The sequence below is a fragment of the Aquarana catesbeiana genome, linkage group LG07 (genome assembly GCF_042186555.1).
Source record: "Aquarana catesbeiana isolate 2022-GZ linkage group LG07, ASM4218655v1, whole genome shotgun sequence".
NCBI classification, from domain to species: Eukaryota; Metazoa; Chordata; class Amphibia; order Anura; family Ranidae; genus Aquarana; species Aquarana catesbeiana.
Window position 1 is genome coordinate 120,044,984 of NC_133330.1, and position 23,162 is coordinate 120,068,145.

At 43.0% G+C, this 23,162-nt stretch overlaps 1 protein-coding gene across 2 annotated transcripts in view; it reads right to left on the minus strand.

Moving 5' to 3' along the window:
• The window catches only part of CACNA1I (calcium voltage-gated channel subunit alpha1 I), a 3,871,666-nt gene that overhangs the window by 612,358 nt on the left and 3,236,146 nt on the right, over nucleotides 1-23,162 (minus strand). For both annotated transcript variants that reach the window (XM_073592660.1, XM_073592661.1), the window contains one exon: nucleotides 19,117-19,263. In XM_073592660.1, the coding sequence (XP_073448761.1) occupies nucleotides 19,117-19,263 (147 nt within the window). The remainder of the gene's footprint in view (nucleotides 1-19,116; nucleotides 19,264-23,162) is intronic.

Consider the following 23,162-nt stretch of genomic DNA (forward strand, 5'->3'; position numbering starts at 1 on the left):
GACCTCAGCCCAATGGGCTGAATTCCACAAAATGTCTTCTTTGCTCCTCTCTTTGGATGCAGAGAATGCTTTTGACAGTCCATTGGTCCTACCCTAACTCAGTCCTCCAAAAATTTGTATTTGCAGGCAACATCAACACAGCGATACTAGCTTTATATTCACACCCATCAGCGAGGGTTTGGATGTCTGGTATGACCTCTGACCCTTTCGCAATCTCCAACGGCACAAGACAGGGATGCCCCCTCTCCCCGCTAATATGTGCACTAGTGATGGAACCCCTTGCGGCAGCCATAAAAGCCCACTCAATGATCTCAGGGCTACAGATCGGAGATACTACCCAAAAATTAGGAATGTAAGCAGATGATGTCATTGTAGTTCTGACCAATCCTCTTCAGTCCCTACCAGCACTTCATGACCTTTTGGTACAGTTTGGCCACCTATCCTGATACAAAATCAACTGCTCCAAATCCAATTTTATGGGCATATGTCTAGATCAAGGTACAAAAGCAAAGGTCTCTTGTCTATCCCTGTTTCCATGGGTCCCAGCCTTAATGCTTATTTTCCTAGGGATACAGTTAACTGTCTCCTCCTGCAACACCCACCGTATAAATTATGAATCATTTCTTAAGAAACTGCAGGATATCAGCACCTCCCATCAGACCACCAGGGCTGCCTGGGCTGGGAGGATATCGCTAGCCAAAATGTTTCTCTTGCTTTATCTGCTATATCTGTTCCAAACTCTCCAAGTACTGCTACTCTCTTCTCAGCTTGACATGCTCCAACACACCATCAACAACTTTATCTGGGATGGCAAATGCCCCCAGAATTAAACTCCATCATGTGCACTGCGACGTCCAAGGCAGGGATGGGAGCTCCCAACCTCAAGAACTACTACAGAGCAGTTCTCCTAAACCAAACCCAACATTGGTGGTCATCCTCATCTCGTCCTCTGTGGACGCAGATAGAAGAAACCACTCTTCGCTACCCCACCAAATTTTTGCTAGCTGCTATATGGCTACAACATTGACCATCGCCGTCCTTCTTAAAGCGGGGGTCCACCTATCTATCGTTTTTTTTTTTTTGAGTTCATTCACAAACTTTTCTTCTCAGCATTACATACTCACATATTGTGTGTAATATGTCCGCCTGTGTCAGATTTCGTCGGAAAGGATAACTTATATTATTCACTGCAGGTGGTTTCTATCTTCATTGTGGGCATTTGAAGCCCACAAGCATTTATTTCCTGGATGTGGTGAATGCTGTGCTCCCAGCATTCACCGCTCATTCCCGCACATGCTCAGTGGCATCCTGGGAAGCCTGAGACTAGCTCCCAGGAGTCTAGGAGAGGCTAGAAACACACCTACTCCCACGGGAGGAGAACCAGGAAGTGCAAAGAAGAATAGAAAAATAAAAGGTAATTACGGCGATTTACATTTTTTTAAACGGCATGTCAGCATCTAGGCAAGGAAGAGAATACATACAGATATTGTTCAAAATTTGGGTGGAACCCCGCTTTAAGTACAATAAACGCAACTCTCAAAGTCTGGAGTTCAATCCATCAACAAACTAACAGACTCTCGAAAAAAGCAATTAAATATTTTCTTTTGGATGTGCTAGAAATAATATGCTCTGATATGTCACTAGCCTCCTGGATAACAGGTTCTCTCTATCCCGCTCACCTGCTTGTTGGAGGAATTTCAGAGACATAGGTTCCACAGTACATGTCTGGTGGACCTGCCCTCTACTCCTTTCATTCTGTCAGTCTGTTTAATCCCTCATCACCAACATTAAAGGCCACTCTACAAAAATCACCCCCCAAATAGCATTGCTAGGCTTGGGAATGGAAACATGGGATGCTTCTCATCATATCATCCTCACCCACATCCTAATTGCGGCTAGACTCTCCATAACAAGGAATTGGATTGTCATCTCACCACCTTCTTCTCAACTAGTCCCCCAACTCTTTAATCATCATCTACAGATGGAACTCATGTTCGCCAAAGCAAACCTGACCCTGCCTAAATTCCAGAGCGAATGGGCCCCATGGCTCAAATGCTCCAATATTAACATTACCTCCTTACTTTGTTAACTACACAGTACTACTCTCTTGTTAAATTTGATGATACCTACCTTACTTACAGAACACAGCTCTCTCTCTCTGTCTAATTGTTTAAGTATAAAGTTGTCCACTACCTTGCCATAACATCGACCCCCCTATGTACCTGGATCTGAAGCCTGGACTGCTAAACACATTGTCATAGGAATTTTGTGTAGATGCTTTTTATATTCGTCAATGTTTTCTTGATTGTCATATTACATATTGCATCACCAATGCCTTACGATGCACTTATAAGTAAAAGTTTGTAAAATTTGTGAAACTTCAATAAAAAACATAGATTAAAAAAAAAAAAAAAAGATATATCTGACAAAATTGAAAACAGACTATAACGAAACAATGTTCGCATAGTGTGGCTACCAGAGAAAGTGGAAGGCAGAGATCCCATGAAATTCATAGAAAATGTACTCCTGGATGTCTTTGGCAAAGAAGCTTTTATGCCTCTGTTCACGGTGGAGAGGGCACATAGGGCCCAGACTAGAGCTCTCCCGGGTAACAATCCCAGACCAGTCCTTGCTCACCTTCTTTACTACTGAGGCAGAGAAAAAGTGCTCCCACCTGGCGAGAGAAAGGCCCAACATCCAATACAATGGGGTAAAACTTTCATTCTATTCCGATTTCTCCGCTGAAGTACGACAATGCGCCAAGTTCACGGATGTCAAAAAATTATTACGGCGATTAGGGCTGCCATATTCAATGCTGTACCGAGCCCACTTCTTCACCACAGCTACGGAAGCGGCTGACTAGCTAGATGTGAATATGCCCTTGCTGCGGATTCTACCTCAGGAGGATGCAGATACCTGAAGGCAACTATCTTCTTTCTGGATAACCACACCGTTCTGCATCCAGCTGGCATTCGGCCAGCTGGGTGCCTGGCCGGGGTCAAGTTTTACATGGTTCATGTCTTACCTTTTGCTCCTGAATGCACTTTCTTTTTCTTTTTTGAACGTCTATTTGTAATTTTCTGATGAGACTGCACCGTTCTGCGGCTAATACCGAGTGTAACATGCAGGGCGATGTGTGGTGACTTACAAGCCTTTTCGCTACACCACCATTTAGCCAAGACTTTCTGGTTAAAGGTTTGTTCAATAGTTCAGAGGCACCATTGTGCCCTAATAGACTGGTTATTGTTTTCAGGGTTCTTTTTTGTCTAAGATGTCACACCAATCCTTTTAGATGACAAGTACTACCTGATCTGTATTGCCTGACCCTGGAGGCCTGGTATGGGAGCATCCTATACATTTGCCTCTCTACTGGTAGATGTATTTTGTGCAGAACATTTTCATCAACTACATTATGGCTGACTTACCAATTGTACTAGGTGGTGCTGTTGCAGAGTTTTTTTGGAGTGGAAGTCAGTGTTGGGACAGCATGGAGTGAGAGGGAGTGTGCGAGCAGCGAGCAAAGGACCGGACCGGCCCCCCCTCACCCCGAGAGCAGCAGCGCGGTGGATGGACCCCCCCGACCGGATCGGACCCCTCACAACGGGACCCCTCCAGGACCAAACTGGACCCCCTCATGACCAAGAGAGCGGCAGCGGGTGACCTGGGGACCTATAGCGGTGGCAGAGCGGGATATCGTGGTGTACTGAGGACAGTAATCACCCCACAGACGCGGACAGAAGAGGCGGGAGGACATCCGGCGGGACTGGGAGGTGACATAAACTACAAAACCTGACTGAAAGTGCACAGTATGTGAGTACCCGAGTATTGTGTGTACCTGAGTACTGTGAGTACCTGAGCATTATGTGTACCTGAGTATTGTGAGTACCTGAGTATTGTGAGTACCTGAGTATTGTGTGTACCTGAATATTGTGTGTACCTGAGTATTGTGAGTGAGTGGGTATTGCGAGTACCTGAGTATTGTGTGTACATGAGTATTGTAAGTGAAAAAATATTGTGGTGCCCGGATCTACTGCACTGTTATGCCCTGTACACATGGTCGGATTTTCCGACGGAAAATGTGCGATCGGAGCGTGTTGTCGGAAATTCCGACCGTGTGTGGACTCCATCGGACTTTTTCCATCGGATTTTCCAACACACAAAGTTTGAGAGCAAGCTATAAAATTTTCCGACAGCAAAATCCTATCGCGTCAAATCCGACCGTGTGTGGACAATTCCGACGCACAAAGTGCCACGCATGCTCAGAAGAAATTCCGAGATGGAACAGCTCGGTCTGGTAAAATTAGCATTCGGAATGGATAGAGCACTTTCGTCACGCTGCAATGTTTAAAAATGTTTAATACAGCGCACTCTCTTCTTCTATATAATGTGAGAAGAATGAAGTCGTTTTGCTGCTCATATTCACACAGACTTCTCACAAACTTCTTTCTTTATTATTTATCGTGATTCCCTCAATATATTTTGATTTGTCACATCTGACAAATTTGTTTTTTGTTGTTTTATTTTTGTTTTGTATTTTTTTCAAGGCTGTTCTTTTTTTTTGGGGGGGGGGGGTTGTATTTGTTTCAAGGCTGATGTTTTTTTTATTTTTTATTGGTTTTACTCCATAATATTTGTGTGTGTGTTTTGTGTGTCAAGTTACCACAACACCATTGGTATCTTGTATTATTTAATCTCAAGGAGATTGCTTGGTGTTGGTGTCCCTTGTTAATTTCACATTGTCTTTTTGAAATGTACCTGCCTACTCACAAAAAAAATGTCCTTTTTGAAGGAAAACACACATAGGTGAGTATAATTGAACCAAAAATTCCTTTATTAAGGGATCAGAACCAAACAAAGAGGGAGGCAACGCTGGATAAACATCATAAATTGGCAAAGCCTTGGACCCCCAGGGCAGACATCAATTATTTTCCAGCAAAATTGGTGGCCTGAGGAGTCCATATCTAAGGGAGTGCAGTCTGGTCCAGAAGTCAGAGATCCGGAAAGCAGCAGATGACATCTGTGTCCCCAGGCTGTGGTACTACAAGAGGCTGCATATTTTGCCAGACCAGACTGAACCCAGGGCATTCACTCTCTGGTCTTCCTTCCACGCTTCCTTCCCGGCTGTGGCTCTGGTGTTGGAGATGTGGCAGGAGGAGGAGTAGGACCTGGAGGAGGAGGAGGTGGAGGAGTAGGACCTGGAGGAGGAGGAGGAGGAGGAGGACTATGTGTGAGGTCACAAATGTGGGTAGCACATGTTATTTGGCCCCTTAACCCCTTATTTAGAGCTTCCAAAATTAAAAACTCACATAGGAGTCGTTGGCCCTCCTCCATCTGCATCATTTTGCAGGCAGTTATGCCAGCAAAATCCTCCTCCACACTGTGGGGGGTTCTCAGGGCCTCTGTAGCCTTCCAAAAGAGGCCTATGGCAGCCTCCTCCAGGTTACTCCTCTCCCTGCTACTTTGTCTTTGAAGGCGGAGGGAAGGGACCTGGGTATCAGGCAGCCTGCTTGGCCCAGCCACCTCCTGGCTGAGACTTCCCTGTGTATGAAAAAGGGACATGGTTTTAGTTTTTGCATCATCAATTACAATCATAAATTAGCAATCCAAACTAACATCTATTTAACACGATTGATTGGACAACCAGAAATATTTAGAAGAATGCTATACCTGGCTCAAGCTGGGCTCCTCCACATGTTGCTGCCTGGAAGGCCCAGGTTGGACGTCAGAAGCCTCAGCTGGGGGGGGGGGAAGCATGGAAGGAAGAGTGGAGAGTGCTGGCCTGGGTTCAGTCTGACCTGCCAGAAAATGCAACCTGTCATAGTACCACAGCCTGGGGACATAAATGTCATCTGCAGCTCCTGATCTCTGGGAATCCTGGACCTTCTTGTGCTCCCTTAGATAAGTGCTCCTCAGGCCACCAATTAGGATCTTCAAATAGGTGATGTCTGCCGTTGGGATCACTGACTTCACAAATTGCAGCAAATTATCCAGCGCTGCCTTCCTCTTTGTTTGGTTCTTATATTCGGGGTGGTTTATCGGTCACAGACAGGGCAGCTCCCTGAACATATCAATGAAGATTGGCATAAAGTGCTTATCTTTCAAGATATCCATTTTCACTGCAAGACACAACACAAGACAAACCCTAATGTCAGCCTAAAGTCTTCTAAACTTTTGCAAATACAGGCCTCAATCTAGAAGCAGTATAGGCCCAATGTTAAATCTTACCTTTGCAATCACGATCGGCACCTCCGTTACTCCTTCCTCCGCTCACAGATTATACGTACTATGCACGCGTGTTACACTTTATAGACACTGCGCATGTGTGAAACTCCGCCCGCCCCTGGCATTCTTTCTAGTCTATTCCCCACCCCTTCTCTTTCGGCGCACTGGGGGAAGAGCACATGGCGGAGACACAGCAGGTGTCAGATAATTACACCAATGAGGAGGAGGAAATAAATGTCCCAATCCAGAAGGAGACGATTTAAGGCCTCAAATATGTCCTTTGGGGAGATGTTGTAGATGGTGGACATCCTGAAGAGGGCCGACTATGATGGAAAGTATGGACTTTACCCCAACCCCAATGTCCGAAAGGCCAAGATCATGGCGAAAGTGGTCAAGAGTCTGCACCGGAATTTCGGGGTACGACGATCAAAAGATTAGCTCAGGAAGTGGTGGTCAGACCTCAAATTAAGAGAGCACGAGCAGTACAGAAAGATCTGGAGAGTGCTGCAAAAAAGTAAGTAGTTGTCCAGTGTTCCTATTCTTTATGTTTATTACGTTCGTGCTGCTCCATGTGCTTTTGTTAACTGTTATCCAGTTGAAAATGGCAACTTTCATGTTCATGGGCACATTATTCGTTCATATAAAACATTGTTCGTTCGGCCTAGAAAACACCATTGTTTTGGCCATATGCATTTGCTCACATTTTTTATGGCCTACTTGTCTGCAAATACTTTGGTTGTGTAGATGGGTTTGTAACTAGAATGAAATGCATACTAGATTCTGTGTAAGGAGAGGACGCTCAGCAGCTGTTTACACATCTGGACGCTGGAGCACTAGTGTGGGACACAAGAGCACACTTTTTATTATGGGGTCCCACACAGGTGCTCCAGTGTATACTATAGGGGTGTCTCCATCTGTGAAGCTTGTACAAAACAGGTAAAGTTTTGAAGCTTGACAAAGGACACTAAAAATTCTACATTTTGGAACTCTGCCAAAATAGACAATTGTACCCCACTTCCAAGCAATGTTTTATATTCCTATTTCTGCCATCAAATATCTGTGTGTTAAGTATACCTATTTTTTTTACATAGGGGATAACAGACTCGGAGCACACCCCTCATCCGAGGAGACCACAGACCCCCCACCTCTGGAAGAAGGGGAAATCCACCCAAGCCAAGCAGAGCAGGAGGAGGAAGACGTGGTGGAAATTGGCACCACAACAGGTGGGTGTCTGCGACCACAGGCTCAGGTAAGAGATGGATGCCGGCATATTTATAATACATGGTGTGTTTTTGTTTCTATCTTTTTAGGTGATCGTGATGTTGTGGATCCAGGCCATTTCACCTCAGAAAGTGCACAGATCCTGATCGGGGAGATCATGGGGTGTAATAGGGACTTGGAAAACATCCTGAAAAACATCAATGATGTTTAACAAAAAATGAAGAACATCATTGATGTTTTAGGGAGCGTTTAAAACCCCCTCAAAATCCCTTTTTTTTGTTGCGCTTTTTATGAGCTAAAAATTTTTACCATTTTTTGACATATTGCGAAAAGCCAAATTTTGAGGATGCACACAGTGTGTCAACATGTGCTATCTGCCATCACGGGAGATCAATAGACTCGTTTTGGGGGTGCAACCCCTTCCTCAATAATAAAGTAGCAGTGAGGAAGGGGTTGCACCCACAAAACAAGTCCCTTGATGGCAGCTAGCACATGTTGACATTCGGCAATTGGTGTGCATCTTCAAAATCGGGCTTTTCTAGGGGTGACTTCACCCCATCTGAACGCAATATCAAACACAGTTTGTAAATACTCATGTCTGATATTGCCTTCAAGTTCTATCAAATGTGAACTTTCTAAGTTCAAGAGTTGTGTCTTTCTTGTTGGTTTTATACATGCCTGTTTTATCTTAAATGGACATTTCTACTTTTTCTAATGTGACCCCAAAAATTGTTATACAACAAACATGTTGGTTTGTTTTAAAACCTTTTCTAAATGCACATGTGATTGTGCTGGTATTAAAAAGATTGTTAATCAAGAATGTGTGGATTATTGTTTCAACGCTCCAAAACTTTGGTTGTGCTCTAATTGGTGTTTTCAGTGACAATGGGGGTTATTTCCTAAGGGAAAATCCACTTTGCACTACAAGTGCAGTTTCGAGTGCACTTGTAGTGCAAAGTGTCTTTGCCTTTAGTAAATAACACCCAACAATGCTTTGTAATGTTACACAATCACGCCATTTTCAGGACTCACCACATTTCTGTCAGGGTCAGCTAAAAGAAACACAAGCAGTAAATGTCACCAAAGATTTTAGTAGTTAATTTTTTTTTTATTTGAAAAAGGTTTCAGACATTATCTGGCATATTGATAGCCCCCCTACCCGCAAAGTATTCAAGGTATCTTAGACGGACATCACGGGCACTCAGGGGGGGCAAGCCAGGATGGCCACTTTCAAGCGCCGTCAGGGTTGGTTCATTTTGAATTCCAGCCTCAGGCCCAACCGAGCCAGCATAGTTGGCAGAATGTTGCCGTAAAAAGTTGTGTAGAACACAGCACACCAGGATGATATGATCCAGTTTGTACTCTGCCATGTGTATGGGTGTAAGAAATAGGCGGAACCGGCTGGCCATGATTCCAAACGTGTTCTCCACCACTCTTCTGGCTCTGGCCAGCCGGTAATTAAAAACCTTCTGGTCCGGGGTGAGGGTCCTCATCGGGAATTGCTGCATAAGGTGGTCCCCCAGTGCAACGCTTCATCTGCAATGAAGACGAATGGGAGTCCTTCCACATTGTCTTCTGGACGTGGCAAGTCCAAGCTGCCATTCTGGAGACACCTGTAGAACTCCGTCTGGGCGATGACTCCACCATCGGACATCCGGCCATTCTTCCCCACGTCCACATACAGGAACTCGTAAGTAGCCGACACCACCGCCAACATCACAATACTATTGAACCCCTTATAGTTGAAATAGTATGACCCCGAGTTGGGTGGTGGGACGATGTGGACGTGTTTCCCATCAATTGCCCCTCCGCAGTTAGGAAAGTCCCACCGCTGGGCAAAGTGGGAGGCCACAGTCTGCCATTCCTGTGGCGTGGAAGGAAACTGTGGAGTCAAACAAGAAAAACAAATTAGTCATTTTGCACATAAACAGGGAAAGCAGATTAGACACAAACATTCTTGGCCAACATCCAGATAACATTTATTTGAGGGAGTTTTTAAAGACCAAAGTATAAGGTACACCTATCAGATCCCCCCCCCCCCTCTCATGGGCCATTTCTAACATTTTGGAGGGGGGGGATCTTGGACAGGTAACCCTCTCCACTTCATTGAGAGATGAATGCCTAAATAATGGGTATTTCTTTGGCCAGCCCCTCCTTAGTTACACTATTGGCAGCCCACTGGACAGGTAAGAAGTGTCATAATACAAAGATATAAATACACATTGTACACATTTTAGCACATTTGGACATTCTGCTATTGCCTATCAAGATAATAATAGGATACAAAAACTTTAAACAGTACCATTTGAAAGTATACAGGCAGGCCCTTGCACTACATGCTTTGGGGAATTCATCCATAAATCTGACCACAAAAGAGATGGCTATAGTGTGTATGGGTTTGGCAAAGTCAGCAGATAGATGATTGAGGATAGATACAGAATTGTTATCAGCTGACTTAGCAGTTGGGGGGAGGGAGGGTTCCCAATGATTTGGGGACCCCCCAAAAAAGCCTCTGGCACTCTGCCTGAATTTAAGGCACAAATCACATTTAAAAACATTTTAGGGGGTGTTTGGGGTAAAGCACTACTATGGAGCTGATAAAATACATTGTTAAGTGACTACATGAGGTGAATATAGGGCCAGAAGACCATGCTGGGGAGGTAAGTGAAGGCAAATATGTATGAAGGACAAAAAAAAATGACATAACAATCCAACATGCATAGGGATCAAAGGGGACATTCACAGCATATTCCAATCATGGTAATTAGGGAATGAGGAAAGAAATACTATATATTAGCAAACATTAAATACAATACAATGTGATATTAAAGGATACAAATCTTACCTTAATATACTCCTTCTGCAGGACCTGGATGATGGCAGAACAGGTCTCTGGGATAATGATTCCCAGAGCCTGGGGGGAGATGCCTGTTGAGAACTTCAAGTCCTGCAGGCTTCTCCCCGTTGCCAAGTACTGCAGGGTGGCGACTAGCCTCTGCTCCGGAGTGATGGCTTGCCTCATGCAGGTATCCTGCCTGCTGATATAGGGGGTCAGCAAAGCCAACAAACGGTGAAATAGGGGGTCCGTCATCCCGAGAAAGTTCCTGAAATCATCAGGATTATTCTCACGGAGCAAAGGCATGTGACAGAATTGGTCACGCTGAAGCAACCAATTCTTGGTCCATGAACTCCTCCCCACCCTGTTCATGGACTGGACTTGTGTCAAGGTCAGGACCCCAACACCAAGCCCCCGCACAGCACGAACTCTACGAGGAGTACGTATAAACGGTCAGCTGCTCAGAACAAAGTAACAGAATGCACTGAAGAACAGCAAGGCCTGTGAAGAGCGACCTGAAAAACAGTAACGAATGAACAAGAACACAATGACAAGAGTTAATGGTACTTGCTGCACGCACTGAAGAGCAGATACAAACCCACAAGCACAAACTGAACAGCAGAAAACGATCTGAAAACAAAGAGTCTGAAAAAGCTCAAATGGTCTCTCACCAAACTTTTACTAACACGAGATTAGCAAAAGGAGCCCAAAGGGTGCTGCCCTTGGTTCTGAACTGGCCTTTTCTAGTTTCGTCGTATATGGTGTACTTTGTGCGACCATGTGTATGCAAAACAAGTTTGAGCCAACATCCGTCGGAAAAAATCCATGGATTTTGTTGTCGGAATGTCCGATCAATGTCCGATCATGTGTACGGGGCATTAGTGTACAACTATTTAGATAATATTAACGTAGTAATTACTTCAACCTTTCACCATGTGGTGTCAACAACATGGCGCAGTCCATGTGACCACAAAAAACTGCATAGAAGAAAAAAAGAAAGGGCAAGGCTTTCCAGAGGGGTTGCAGTAACTGAACACTACGGTTGAGTTGATTAAATTTTATTTAGAAAAAACAAACCATAATATTAAATATGACAAAATACCAGAAATAGCGGTCTGAGTATAACCTTCCAAAACATTAAAAAAGACAACGTTGTCATTTAAAAAGAGGGATTGCAGCTGCACACACATCCACACAATCAGACATACACACAGCTCAAAGGATGGGAGTTGATTGAAGTATTGTTGGTCAATATATTGCATATACTATCATCCTCCTTCCTAATTAAGCAGTGGATTGTGATCATCCCAAACAGGATATATAACTGTAAACTGATAGAAATGTGGATGAGCATAATCAAACGGGAAGGTAAATCATGGGCCGTCCTAAGTCATTAGTACACATTGGCAGTCCAGACTTCAACTGTGGCACTTGGGATAAGAGGCTCTCATTTATCTACTAGAGGCACAGGTGGCTTAATAGTACAGGCTACAGTGTCCAGTAAGCAAGGCTGCGGGGGTAAAATTTCTTAAGTGTAATACTTTTTTAAAAGTTCACTGATCCATCACATGTAGGTTTGGGGAGGGAGGAACACAGCAGGGGGAGTTGGTGTTGTCAGTCCACAGCTGATCAGCAAGTTCAACTGAATGATAGCAATGGAAGATACTCTCACCCAAATCTGTGTCTCCTCATACCTCCACCCATCCTTTCTGAGCCGAACTCCGCTCCTGAAGTCATCGGATTATCCCCTTGGGAAGTTGATCAAGGTGTTAGAACCAGTGCCATCCCCGCCTGCTGCAAGCTCTCAGCTGTTCCATCGCCACTGCCTCAATACGCTGTTTGTGTTGGTGCTACAATCCCTCCATCATCACAAACGTGCTGACTTCACGCTGACGCGTTTTGTTAGCCAGTGACAGCTAACTTCCTCAGTATTTTCAGTACTCACTTACTCATGAGTATTGTGAGTACCTGAGTATTGTGGGTGTTGGGAGAACCTGAGTATTGTGAGTGCTGGGAGTACCTGTGTATTGTGTGTACCTGAGTGTTGTGTATATCTGTGTATTGTGAGTGCACGTGGGCAGTGGGTACAAGAGTGCTGTGAGTGCACATAGACTGCGAGTGCACGTGGACTGTGAGTACACGTGGGCTGCAGGTGCACGTGGACTGCGAGTACACGTGGGCTGCCAATGCACATGGTTTGTATGTACACGTGGGCTGTGAGTGCATGTGGACTGTGAGTACATGAGGGCTGCAAGTGCACGTGGGCTGCGAGTGCACGTGGGCTGCGAGTGCACGTGGACTACGAGTGCATGTGGACTGCGAGTGCACGTGGGCTGCGAGTACATGTGGGCTGCGAGTACATATGGGTTGTGAGTACCTGTGTATTGTCTTGTTGAGTACCTGTGTATTGTTGAGTATTAGTGTCAGGAAGCTAGTTGTTAGTTAATTTGGACAGGATATAATCTCCAATCCTCATTAAATTAGTAGGTACAATGCCCGGCGGGTGTGGAGATGCAACTCGGTGTCCATCTTGCGGCATGTATGCGTTCCTTGAACATCTGATCGAGAGTGAATACTGTTGTGCAAAATGTAAGCACATTGTTTCCCTGGAAGCCCAGGATCTGAATCTAGGTAAGCAACTGTCAGCACTGAGAAGACCCACCATACTAAGGAGAGCCGGGAACATACCCGGTGGAGACAAAGAGCTGCAGGCACTAGAAAAGAGTAGATGGGTGACAGTTAGGAAGGTTAGAGGGAAACGTGCCAGGGAGGCTGATCCTGGGCTGGAACATCCCAATAAGTATGTTCCATTTAGTGACATTGGTGAAACCAGTCAGGGACCAGCACTGCTGGAGCTGAGGGACTCCCCTAGCTGCCAGGGCAAGAACTCCTCCAGTGAGTGTGGGGGGGAAGCGAAGGGAAAGGAAAGACAGATTCTTGTGGTAGGGGACTCAATTCTTAGAAGGACAGAGAGGGAAATCTGTGACAAAGACCTGAAGCGCCGAACTGTATGCTGTCTACCGAGCGCTTGGGTTCGGCACATCATGGATCTGGTGGACAAATTACTGGGAGGGGCTGGGGAAGACCCGGCTGTCATGGTGTACATTCGCACCAATAACAAAGTCAGAGGCAGATGGAGTGTCCTAAAGAACGATTTTAGTGACTTAGGAGCTAAATTGAGGAAAAGGACCTCCAAGGTAGTATTCTTAGAAATACTACCGGTACCTCGAGTAACACCAGAAAGGCAGAGGGAGATTAGGGAAGTAAACAAGTACCTGAGGAGCTGCTGTAGTAAGGAGAGGTTTAGGTTCCTGGAGAACTGGGCAGACTCCTCAGTCAGTCACCAGCTCTATAAAAGGGACGGACTGCACCTAAATGAGGAGGGTGCAGATCTGCTGAGAGTGAAGATGGCCGAAAAGTTAGAGGAGCTTTTAAACTAGGCGACAGGGGAAGGGTCCAGAGGTAGAGATAGTCAGCAGAGAACATATTCCAGAGGGTAGTATTGGGGGCACTAGTGGTAGGTTGACTAAAGCACATAAACCCGAGGTAAGTATAGTAAGTTCTATTTGCAACCGCGGAACACCCAATAAGAAGACAGGTCTAAACTGCTTGGCATGTGCACCAATGCCAGGAGCCTGGCGGACAAGATGGGAGAACTGGGAGATACTGTTGTACGAGAAGGATTTCGATTTTATGGGAATTTCACAATTTGGATTAGCGACAAGGGTGGGAAGTGTCATCATAATGGGGGATTTTAATTATCCAGACATAGACTGGGCGTAAGGAACCGTACATTTGTCTAAGGCTTGCCAGTTCCTAAATGTCTTGCAGGACAATTTCATGGGTCAGATGGTAGACCAACTAGAAACAAAGCAATACTAGACCTACTGATTACCAACAATACAGAGCTGATCACGGATGTGGAAATATGGGGCAATTTAGGAAACAGCGATCACAGGTCAATTAGTTACAGTATAAATCACACAAATGGGAAACATTTGTAACATTTTTTAGAAACTTTACATAGAATGCAACAAGAAATGTAAGGGTGCAATTAGGGCGGCTAAGATAGAACACTAAAGACACATAGCGGAGGAGAGTAAAAAAAAAGTCCCAAGAAATTCTTTAAAGTGGATGTAAACCCAATGTCATCCTTTCTAAACTACTGCCATAGGGGTTATCTATAAGGATATACATGAATCCTGCATGTATCCTTACCTGTCAAATGTCTCCCCTCTGTCTGTTATTAGACCCGAAAAAATGCATATTCTGTGGGTGGGTCTGTTGTCTGGAGCTCGGTGGGTGGAGTCGTGATGTCAGTAGACTCCCCGCCCATCTCTACACTCCTTGTCAATATGCATGTTCTCCTGTGTATTTCTAACACTGAACTTCTGCTGAACTTCTGCTATGATCTCTAACATCCAGTGAAAAGACAGGAAAGTAACCACATGACTTCAGCATGCCAAACCATGCTGAGGTGTGGAACAGCCAATCCTTGCAGAGCTGCGGAAGAAAGGAGTGGGGGTGGGAATTAAAAAATAATGCATGACTTAGGCTAGTGCACGAAATATGTAAATCGCCTGTCACTCACAGCAAGGGGGAGTATTTGACAAAATTTTTCTCAGTTTGTAAAGATTTTTCTCACTGAACAATAAAAGAGGATTGCTCAGAGATGGATTAACTCTGTGTGGCAAGACTGTGCTCAAATGATAGGAAATCTTATACTCTACAGTATGATTTAAAAAAAAATTGGGGTTTACATGTACTTTAAGTATATAAACAGTAAGAGAGGGAGGACAGACCATATTGGGCCCATAAACAATGAGGAAGGGAATCTAGTTACAAAGGATGGTGAGATGGCAAAGGTATTGAATTTATTCTTCTCCTCAGTCTTCACGAGGGAATCGGGGGACTTCAGTAACCAAAACTACAGTTTTTATCCTCATGACACATCTCAGGAAGAACTCTCATGGCTAACAGAGGACAGAATTAGAAATAGACTTGAAAAACTTAACATTAATAAGTCACCAGGACCAGATGTCTTGCACCCGAGGGTCCTTAGGGAACTCAATCAAGTAATTGCCAGACCATTGTTCCTAATTTTTACTGACAGTCTACTGAATGGAATGGTACCAGCTGATTGGATAAAAGCCAATGCAACACCGATATTTAAAAAAGGGCCAAAATACATCCCTGGGAATTACAGACCAGTTAGCCTAACATCAATAGTATGCAAGCTCTTGGAGGGGATGACAAGGGACTATATACAAGATTTTAGTAATGAAAACTGTATCATTAGCAGTAATCAGCATGGATTCATGAAGAATCGTTCTTGACAAACCAATCTATTAACCTTCTATGAGGAGGTGAGCTGCCATCTAGATAAAGGGAGGCCCGTAGACGTGGTGTATCTGGATTTTGCAAAAGCATTTGATACAGTTCCCCATAAACGTTTACTTTACAAAGTAAAGTCCATTGGCATGGATGATAGAATGAGTATATGCATTGAAAACTGGCTACAAGGGTGAGTTCAGAGGGTGGTGATAAATGGGGAGTACTCGGAATGGTCAGAGGTGGGTAGTGGGGTCCCCCAGGGTTCTGTCCTGGGACCAATCCTATTTAATTTGTTCATAAATGACCTGGAGGATGGGGTAAACAGTTCAATCTCTGTATTTGCGTATGATACTAATCTAAGCAGGGCAATAACTTTTCTGCAGGATGTGGAAACCTTTCAAGTAGACCTGAACAAGTTAATGGGGTGGGCATTTACATGGCAAATGAGGTTTAATGTGGAAAGATGTAAAATAATGCATTTGGGTGGCAAAAATATGAATGCAATCTACTGACTGGGGGGGGAGAGAACCTCCTGGGGAATGAAGGACGGAAAAGGACCTGGGTGTCCTAGTAGATGATAGGCTCAGCAGTGGCATGCAATGTCAAGTTGCTGCAAACAAAGCAAACAGAATATTGACATGCATTAAAAAGGGGATTAACTCAAGAGACAAAGCGATAATTCTCCCACTCTAGAAGACTCTGGTCCGGCCGCACCTGGAGTATGCTGTCCAGTTCTGGGCACCAGTCCTCAGGTAGGATATGCTGGAAATGGAGCGAGTACAGAGAAGGGCAACAAAACTAATAAAGGGACTGGAGGACATTAGTTATGAAGAAAGGTTATGAGCACTGAACTTATTCTCTCTGGAGAAGAGACGCTTGAGAGGGGATATGATTTTACAAATACCATAGTTTCATTTTAATAAGAGTTTAATAAGACACATGGCCACTAATTAAAATTAGAAGAAAAGAGGCTTAACCTTAAACTGCGTAGAGGGTTCTTTACTGTAAGAGCGGCAAGGATGTGGAATTCCCTTCCACAGGCGGTGGTTTCAGCGGGGAGCATCGATAGTTTCAAAAAACTATTAGCACCTGAATGACCACAACATACAGGGATATACAATGTAATACTGACATATAATCACACAATAGGTTGGACTTGATGGATTTGTGTTTTTTTTCAACCTCACCTACCATGTGACTATGTATCATGAATTCACAGATGTACTGCTCTATATTTAAGGAGAAGATGCTACCATCACTCTGTGCCATTGGTCGTTGTGCACTTTTCCAACATGACAATGATCCAAAACACACATCTAAGGCCACTGTTGCATTTCTGAAGAAAAACAGGGTGAAAGTGATTCAGTGGCCAATTATGTCTCCTGATCGAAACCCAATCGGTGTACACCTATCGGGAATTCTGAAAAGACAAGTTGAGCATCACTCTCCATCCATCATCCAGGATCTAAAAGAGGTCGTTCTTGAAGAATGGAAAAAGATAGATGTTGCAAGATGTTGCCAACTTGTTCACTCCATACCCTGAAGACTTGGTGCTGTCCTAACAAATCACGGAGGTCATACAAAATACTAGATGCTGTAATTTTTGTTGTGGGGTGTATTCATTTTTGCATCAACTAATTTGAGTAAAACTGAAAAAGCTAAGTTATATTATTAACCTTAGTTTTGTCAAAATTTTCATTAAATTTCCCTGTAATTAACATCCCTTGGAAAGAGTTCCAGACCGGGTAAGCATAGACTGTACTGATACACATTTTTGTTTCACAAAAGTAGTGTGGCAATAAACGAGTCTCATTTTTTTTTCATTTACATTTTATATTGTAGATGTGCATTTGTCCTTCATGCCCCTCCTGCCCTGCATGTGTGGGCTTTTGTAGGTTGGAGTGGGTCCCTCTGCAACTCCCAGTCGGGTGACCGCCTGGAAACAACCCTGTCTATTTTTAAAACTACTCTGGTCAATTAAAACTCTTTATTTCAAGGTATAATTCGCCATGGTTGATGAACAATTTATAGTATGATACATTGTTCTTATGTAAATGCACTAACATGATATGTCTTTAAATCTACATGTCCTCATTCCCCTGAGGAAGATTTGTGTTGGGGTCCTTTGGGCAGTAATATTAAGTTGAAAATTTCCATGCAAAAATTGCTATCTGCCATTGTATAAGAACATCTTTTTACTATAAACTGAGATTATGTATACCAGATCTCATATTTTAACAATGGTGTACTGCGCTTTAAAACAATTTGGTATCAATAAAAATCTTTTTCTATATATTATTTGAAGTACCAGTCTGATTTTTTGCTGCCGAAAAGACCTTGGGAGCACTTTTTGTTTTGTTATAAATATTATTGGGGCGAGCAGCACTCTTTTCACCCACATGTGTAGGTATTTTTCATGTTATGATGGGGCACTATTCCTCCCAATCACACCAAAGATAGGGCATTGTTTGCTCCCACTAGACACCAGGACATTTTCTACTCCCACTGGCCACAGTCCCACCCCCCTAAAATCCCAAAGTAAGGGCTAAACGTTTGGAGACCCTTGCCTCAGGTGTTTTGTTGCTCATCTGTGAAGGGTTTTAGTTCAGTAAACCTGTCAAACAACAAAGTTCTGTCTCTGTAACATTGTATATATTCTGTATAGCAGTTCATGCTATACAGTAGCTGATTCATTACATTGCCAGTGGTGAGCACAGGAATGTCAATACAGTAAATACTTTGCTCCATCTAGTCGTCGAAATGTGGTATTTTCCATTTTGAATCAATTATTTACATTCAAACAGCATACGCTATAGCCTGTTTACTTCAATTTTTTCCCTGCTCCATTTGCACAGAATGAATGAACATGAACTTTCACTGTTGAAATGGCTATGTGAATTCTTTATAAATCAACACCTTTGTTTACAGTGCAGAGGATGCCCTCTTATTTCCTCCTCTGGTCAAATGTTTTTAGCTTAGTGTTAACCTATTTTCTCTGCTGGTCAAATGTTTTTTTTATTCTTTTGGTCAAATGTTCTTAAGACTATTTTTCTCTTGGGATTGAATGTTAGGAAATGTTACTTTTATCCTGAGAAAAGTAACAAATAGAAACTGACATTTTACTTACTGTATGTTACAAACATTACAGGTATTATTTATGACTTCTGTGGTAACGCTGAGAGAGTTGTACATCTTTTTTTATAAATAGAATTCCAAGTAATTAGATTTCAGTATACTAAAACCAGATAATGTTAAAATGAATGCTGACTGGACTATGTTCTTCGTTGCACTACTTTGTATATTGGCTTACTTAACATGGGTCATCTAATATCTATATAAAGTCCTTATATGGTTAAAAACATAAACAATGTGTAAGCCACATGCACAATTCAGAAACTATCTACCGGTATGTTAATTTTCAACATGGATATAATTACAGCCTGTGTTGTTAATGAACTGTGCAATGTTTGCCACTAAAATGATTATTCAAAAATTTGCTTTACCTCCTGCTTGTCGTGGCTACATTTTTCACACACCGCTGGTGAAGAATAGTGATGGAATACAGATCCAGATAAATTGTCAATAATCATCAGTTCCCCTTCAAATGTGTCCTTAATTATCAATGAAACGCTGTCAAGCCACAAGTTCTCCTAAAAAATAAACAATAGACATGTGTAGTGATATAAATTGTCTGTTGTCTGTAGAGCTAGACATACACCAATCAAAATTTGTTCTGCGTGTGTCCCTGTTGGCACCACCTGCCTAGACAAAAGTTGTTTTTTTGGTGGTCCTGTTATATAGGTGGTCTGAATATAGACTGAATGCCCTTGACATTGTGGTCAGTTGCCAAGCCTTCAGTCTTTTTTGGAAAAAAGGGAAGGTAAAAGTATAGTGCATGCAACAAGTTTGTTTAACAGTTGAGCACCAGGGTGTTTGAGGACCTAATTGGGAATGATCAGGCATTTATCCATCTATGCACTCTGGAAACAACATACTCAAATAGCCACTGGGGACTTTCAGACTTGCACATGTAGTCAGATAAAGGAAAACTTCAGACAAGCTTAATACATTTGGCAAGGCAGTTCCCACACAGCAAGACTTCCCTCAAAGGGCACCCAACAGCAGTTGAGAACATAAAAATACAGAAAAAAGAGTTAGACCAAAACTAGATGAAAGAGTCCAAGATCATTTTAATTGTTGTTAAAACGGATGACAAATAACAACATCAGGGCAGTTCTCATATATAGAAAATGTTGGAATAAAACTTCTACAAAGTTCCATATAGAACGCAAAACTGGGAACATGTAAGTTCCGTAGGATGCAAGATTAAGGATGTATAAATGCCAAATGTCCTTAGATGCCAGATAACATGTGGAGCTGGTATAGAAGGATCAAATCATTCATTTGACTTATGGCAGAATGAACTCTAAATATGGGAATTCTCTTTAAATTTGCATTACTGTGCATATATCACCAAGCCAGTATTTTTGTTTTACTAGTGGTTGATATGCAAGGAATGCAGTGTGCCACAAGGAACAAGGATGATTTAAGTGTGTAAGCAGGAGTGAACTTTGTTTAATCAGAAGATATATATATATATATATATATATATATATATATATATATATATATATATATATATATATATACAGTATATATACACACACACATATACACACCATTAAAAAAAAATTAAAGGAATACTTTTCAAACAGAGTATAGCATCAAGTTAATTAAACTCCTGGGATATTGATCTGGTCAGTTAACCACTTGACCACTGGGCACTTAAACCCCCTTCCTAACCAGACCAATTTTCAGCTTTCGGTGCTCTCACATTTTGAATGACAATTACTCAGTCATACAACACTGTACCCATATGAAATTTTTGTCCTTTTTTTCACACAAATAGAGCTTTCTTTTGGTGGTATTTAATCACCGTTGGGTTTTTTATTTTTTGCGCTATAAAAGAAATAAGACTGAAAATTTGGTAAAAAAATTAATTTTTCTTTGTTTCTGTTAAAAAAAATTAGCAAATTAGTAATTTTTCTTCGTAAATTTTGGCCAAAATTTATACTGCTACATATCTTTGGTAAAAATAAGTACAGCTTGGTGTATATTATTTGGTCTTTGTGAATGTTAGAGAGTCCAAAAGCTATGGTGCCAATATCTGCAAATTGACCACACGTGAAGTACTGACGGCCTATCTAATTTCTTGAGACCCTAACATGCCAGAAAAGTACAAATACCCCCCAAATGACCCCCTTTTGGAAAGAAGACATTCCAAGGTATTTGAAAAGATGCATGGTGAGTTTTTTTGAAATTGTCATCTTTTCCCACAATTCTTTGCACAATCAAGATTTTTTTTTTCTTCACAAAATTGTCATATTAGGTTATTTCTCACACACAGCATATGCATACCACAAATTGCACCCCAAAACACATTCTGCTATTACTCCCGAGTATGGCGATACCGCATGTGTGAGACTTTTACACAGCCTGGCCACATACAGAGACCCAACATGCAGGGAGCACCTCCGGGCGTTCTGGAGCACCCAGGCCAATTCTGACATTTCTCTCCTACATGTAAAAATAATCATTTATTTGCTAGAAAATTACATAGAACCTCAAAACATCATATATATATTTTTTAGCAAAGACCCTAGAGAATACAATGGCGGTTGTTGCAACTTTTTATCTCGCACGGTATTTGCGCAGCAATTTTTCGAACGCGTTTTTTTGGGAAAAAAAAGTTTTGAGCTTTAAAAAAAAAACAGTAAAGTTAGCCCAATGTTTTTACATAATGTGAAAGATGAAGTTATGCCGAGTAAATAGATACGTAACATGTCACCCTTCAAAATGGCACACACTCATGGAATGGTGCCAAACTTCGTTACTTAAAAAATCTCCATAGGTGACATTTTAAAATTTTTTACTGGTTACATGTTTTGAGTTACAGAGGATGTCTAGGGCCAAAATTATTGCTCTCGCTCCAACATTCGCAGTGATACCTCACATGTGTGGTCTGAACACCGTTTTCATATGTGGGCGGGACTTACGTATATGTTCGCTTCTGCATGCGAGCACACGGACAGGGGCGCTTTAAATTTTTTTTTTTTTATTGTTCATTTTACTTTATTTATTTTAGTTTGACACTTTTTTCCCCCGAAAAAATTTTTTGATCACTTTTATTTCTATTACAAGGAATGTAAACATCCTTGTAATAGGAATATGGCATGACAGGTCCTCTTTACAGTGAGATATGGGGTCAATAAGACCCCACATCTCACCTCTAGGCTGGGAAGCCTGAAATTAAAAAAAAAAAAACGATCCTGGCTTTGATCGTAGCAGTGAGTCGGTAGAAGCACCGGAGGGTGGTGGGAAGGGGGGGCGTCCCCTCTCGCCTCCCATAAGAACGATCAAGCAGTGGAACAGCCGCTATGATCATTCTTATGGTGTAGGAAATCGCCGGCTGAAAAAGCTGATATCTGAATGATGCCTGTAGCTGCAGGCATCATTCAGATATCCCCACTCAAAGTCAAGGACGTCATATGATGGCGGGCGGAAACTAGTTAAAAATTGCGGGGTATTGCAGAGTATTGCGGGGTATTGCAGAGTATTGCAGGGTATATTGCAGAGTATTGCGGGGTATATTGCAGAGTATTGCAGGGTATATTGCAGGGTATATTGCAGGGCATATTGCAGAGTAGTGCAGGGTATATTGCAGAGTAGTGCAGGGTATATTGCAGAGTTGTGCAGGGTTTATTGCAGAGTATTGCAGGGTTTATTGCAGAGTATTGCAGGGTATATTGCAGGGATGGCTGAGCATGGAGGGATGAATGGATGTGACTGCAATTGTCACTGAACACCACTGTGGGCACTACACATGCAGCCCACAGCAGTGCTGCCATCCGATCCCTCCCCCTCTCCCCTCTCACTGTACCGGTCGGTACAGAGAGGGGAGGGAGGAACCGGCGTCATGACATGACGCCGGTTTGTTGACATGTGATCGCTCCGTCATTTGACGGAGCGATCACACGGTAAACGGCCGCGATCAGCGGCCATTTACCGTGATGCGCCGTGTCCTCTGGACCCGGCGGTCACGGAAGTTCTCGGGTGTGCGCCCCAGGGGGCGCGCGAGAGCAGGATTCTGGGATGACGTCCATGGACGTCCACCCAGAACTAGCCGACCGCACTGCTGCCGTCTTTCGGCAATGGCTCAGTCGGCAAGTGGTTAAGTAGCAGAGGGGGTTGTTAATCAGTTTCAGCTGCTTTGGTGTTAATGAAAATAACAACAGGTGCACTAGATGGGCAACAATGAGACGACCTCCAAAACAGGCATGGTTTTACAGGTGGAGGCCACTGACATTTTTTTTTCCTACTCATCTTTTCTGACTGTTTTTTACTAGTTTTGCATTTGGCTAGGGTCAGTGTCACTACTGGTAGCATGAGGCGATACCTGGACCCTATAGAGGTTGCACAGACAGTTCAACTCCTCCAGGATAGTACATCAATATGTGCCATTGCCAGGAGGTTTGCTGTGTCTCCCAGC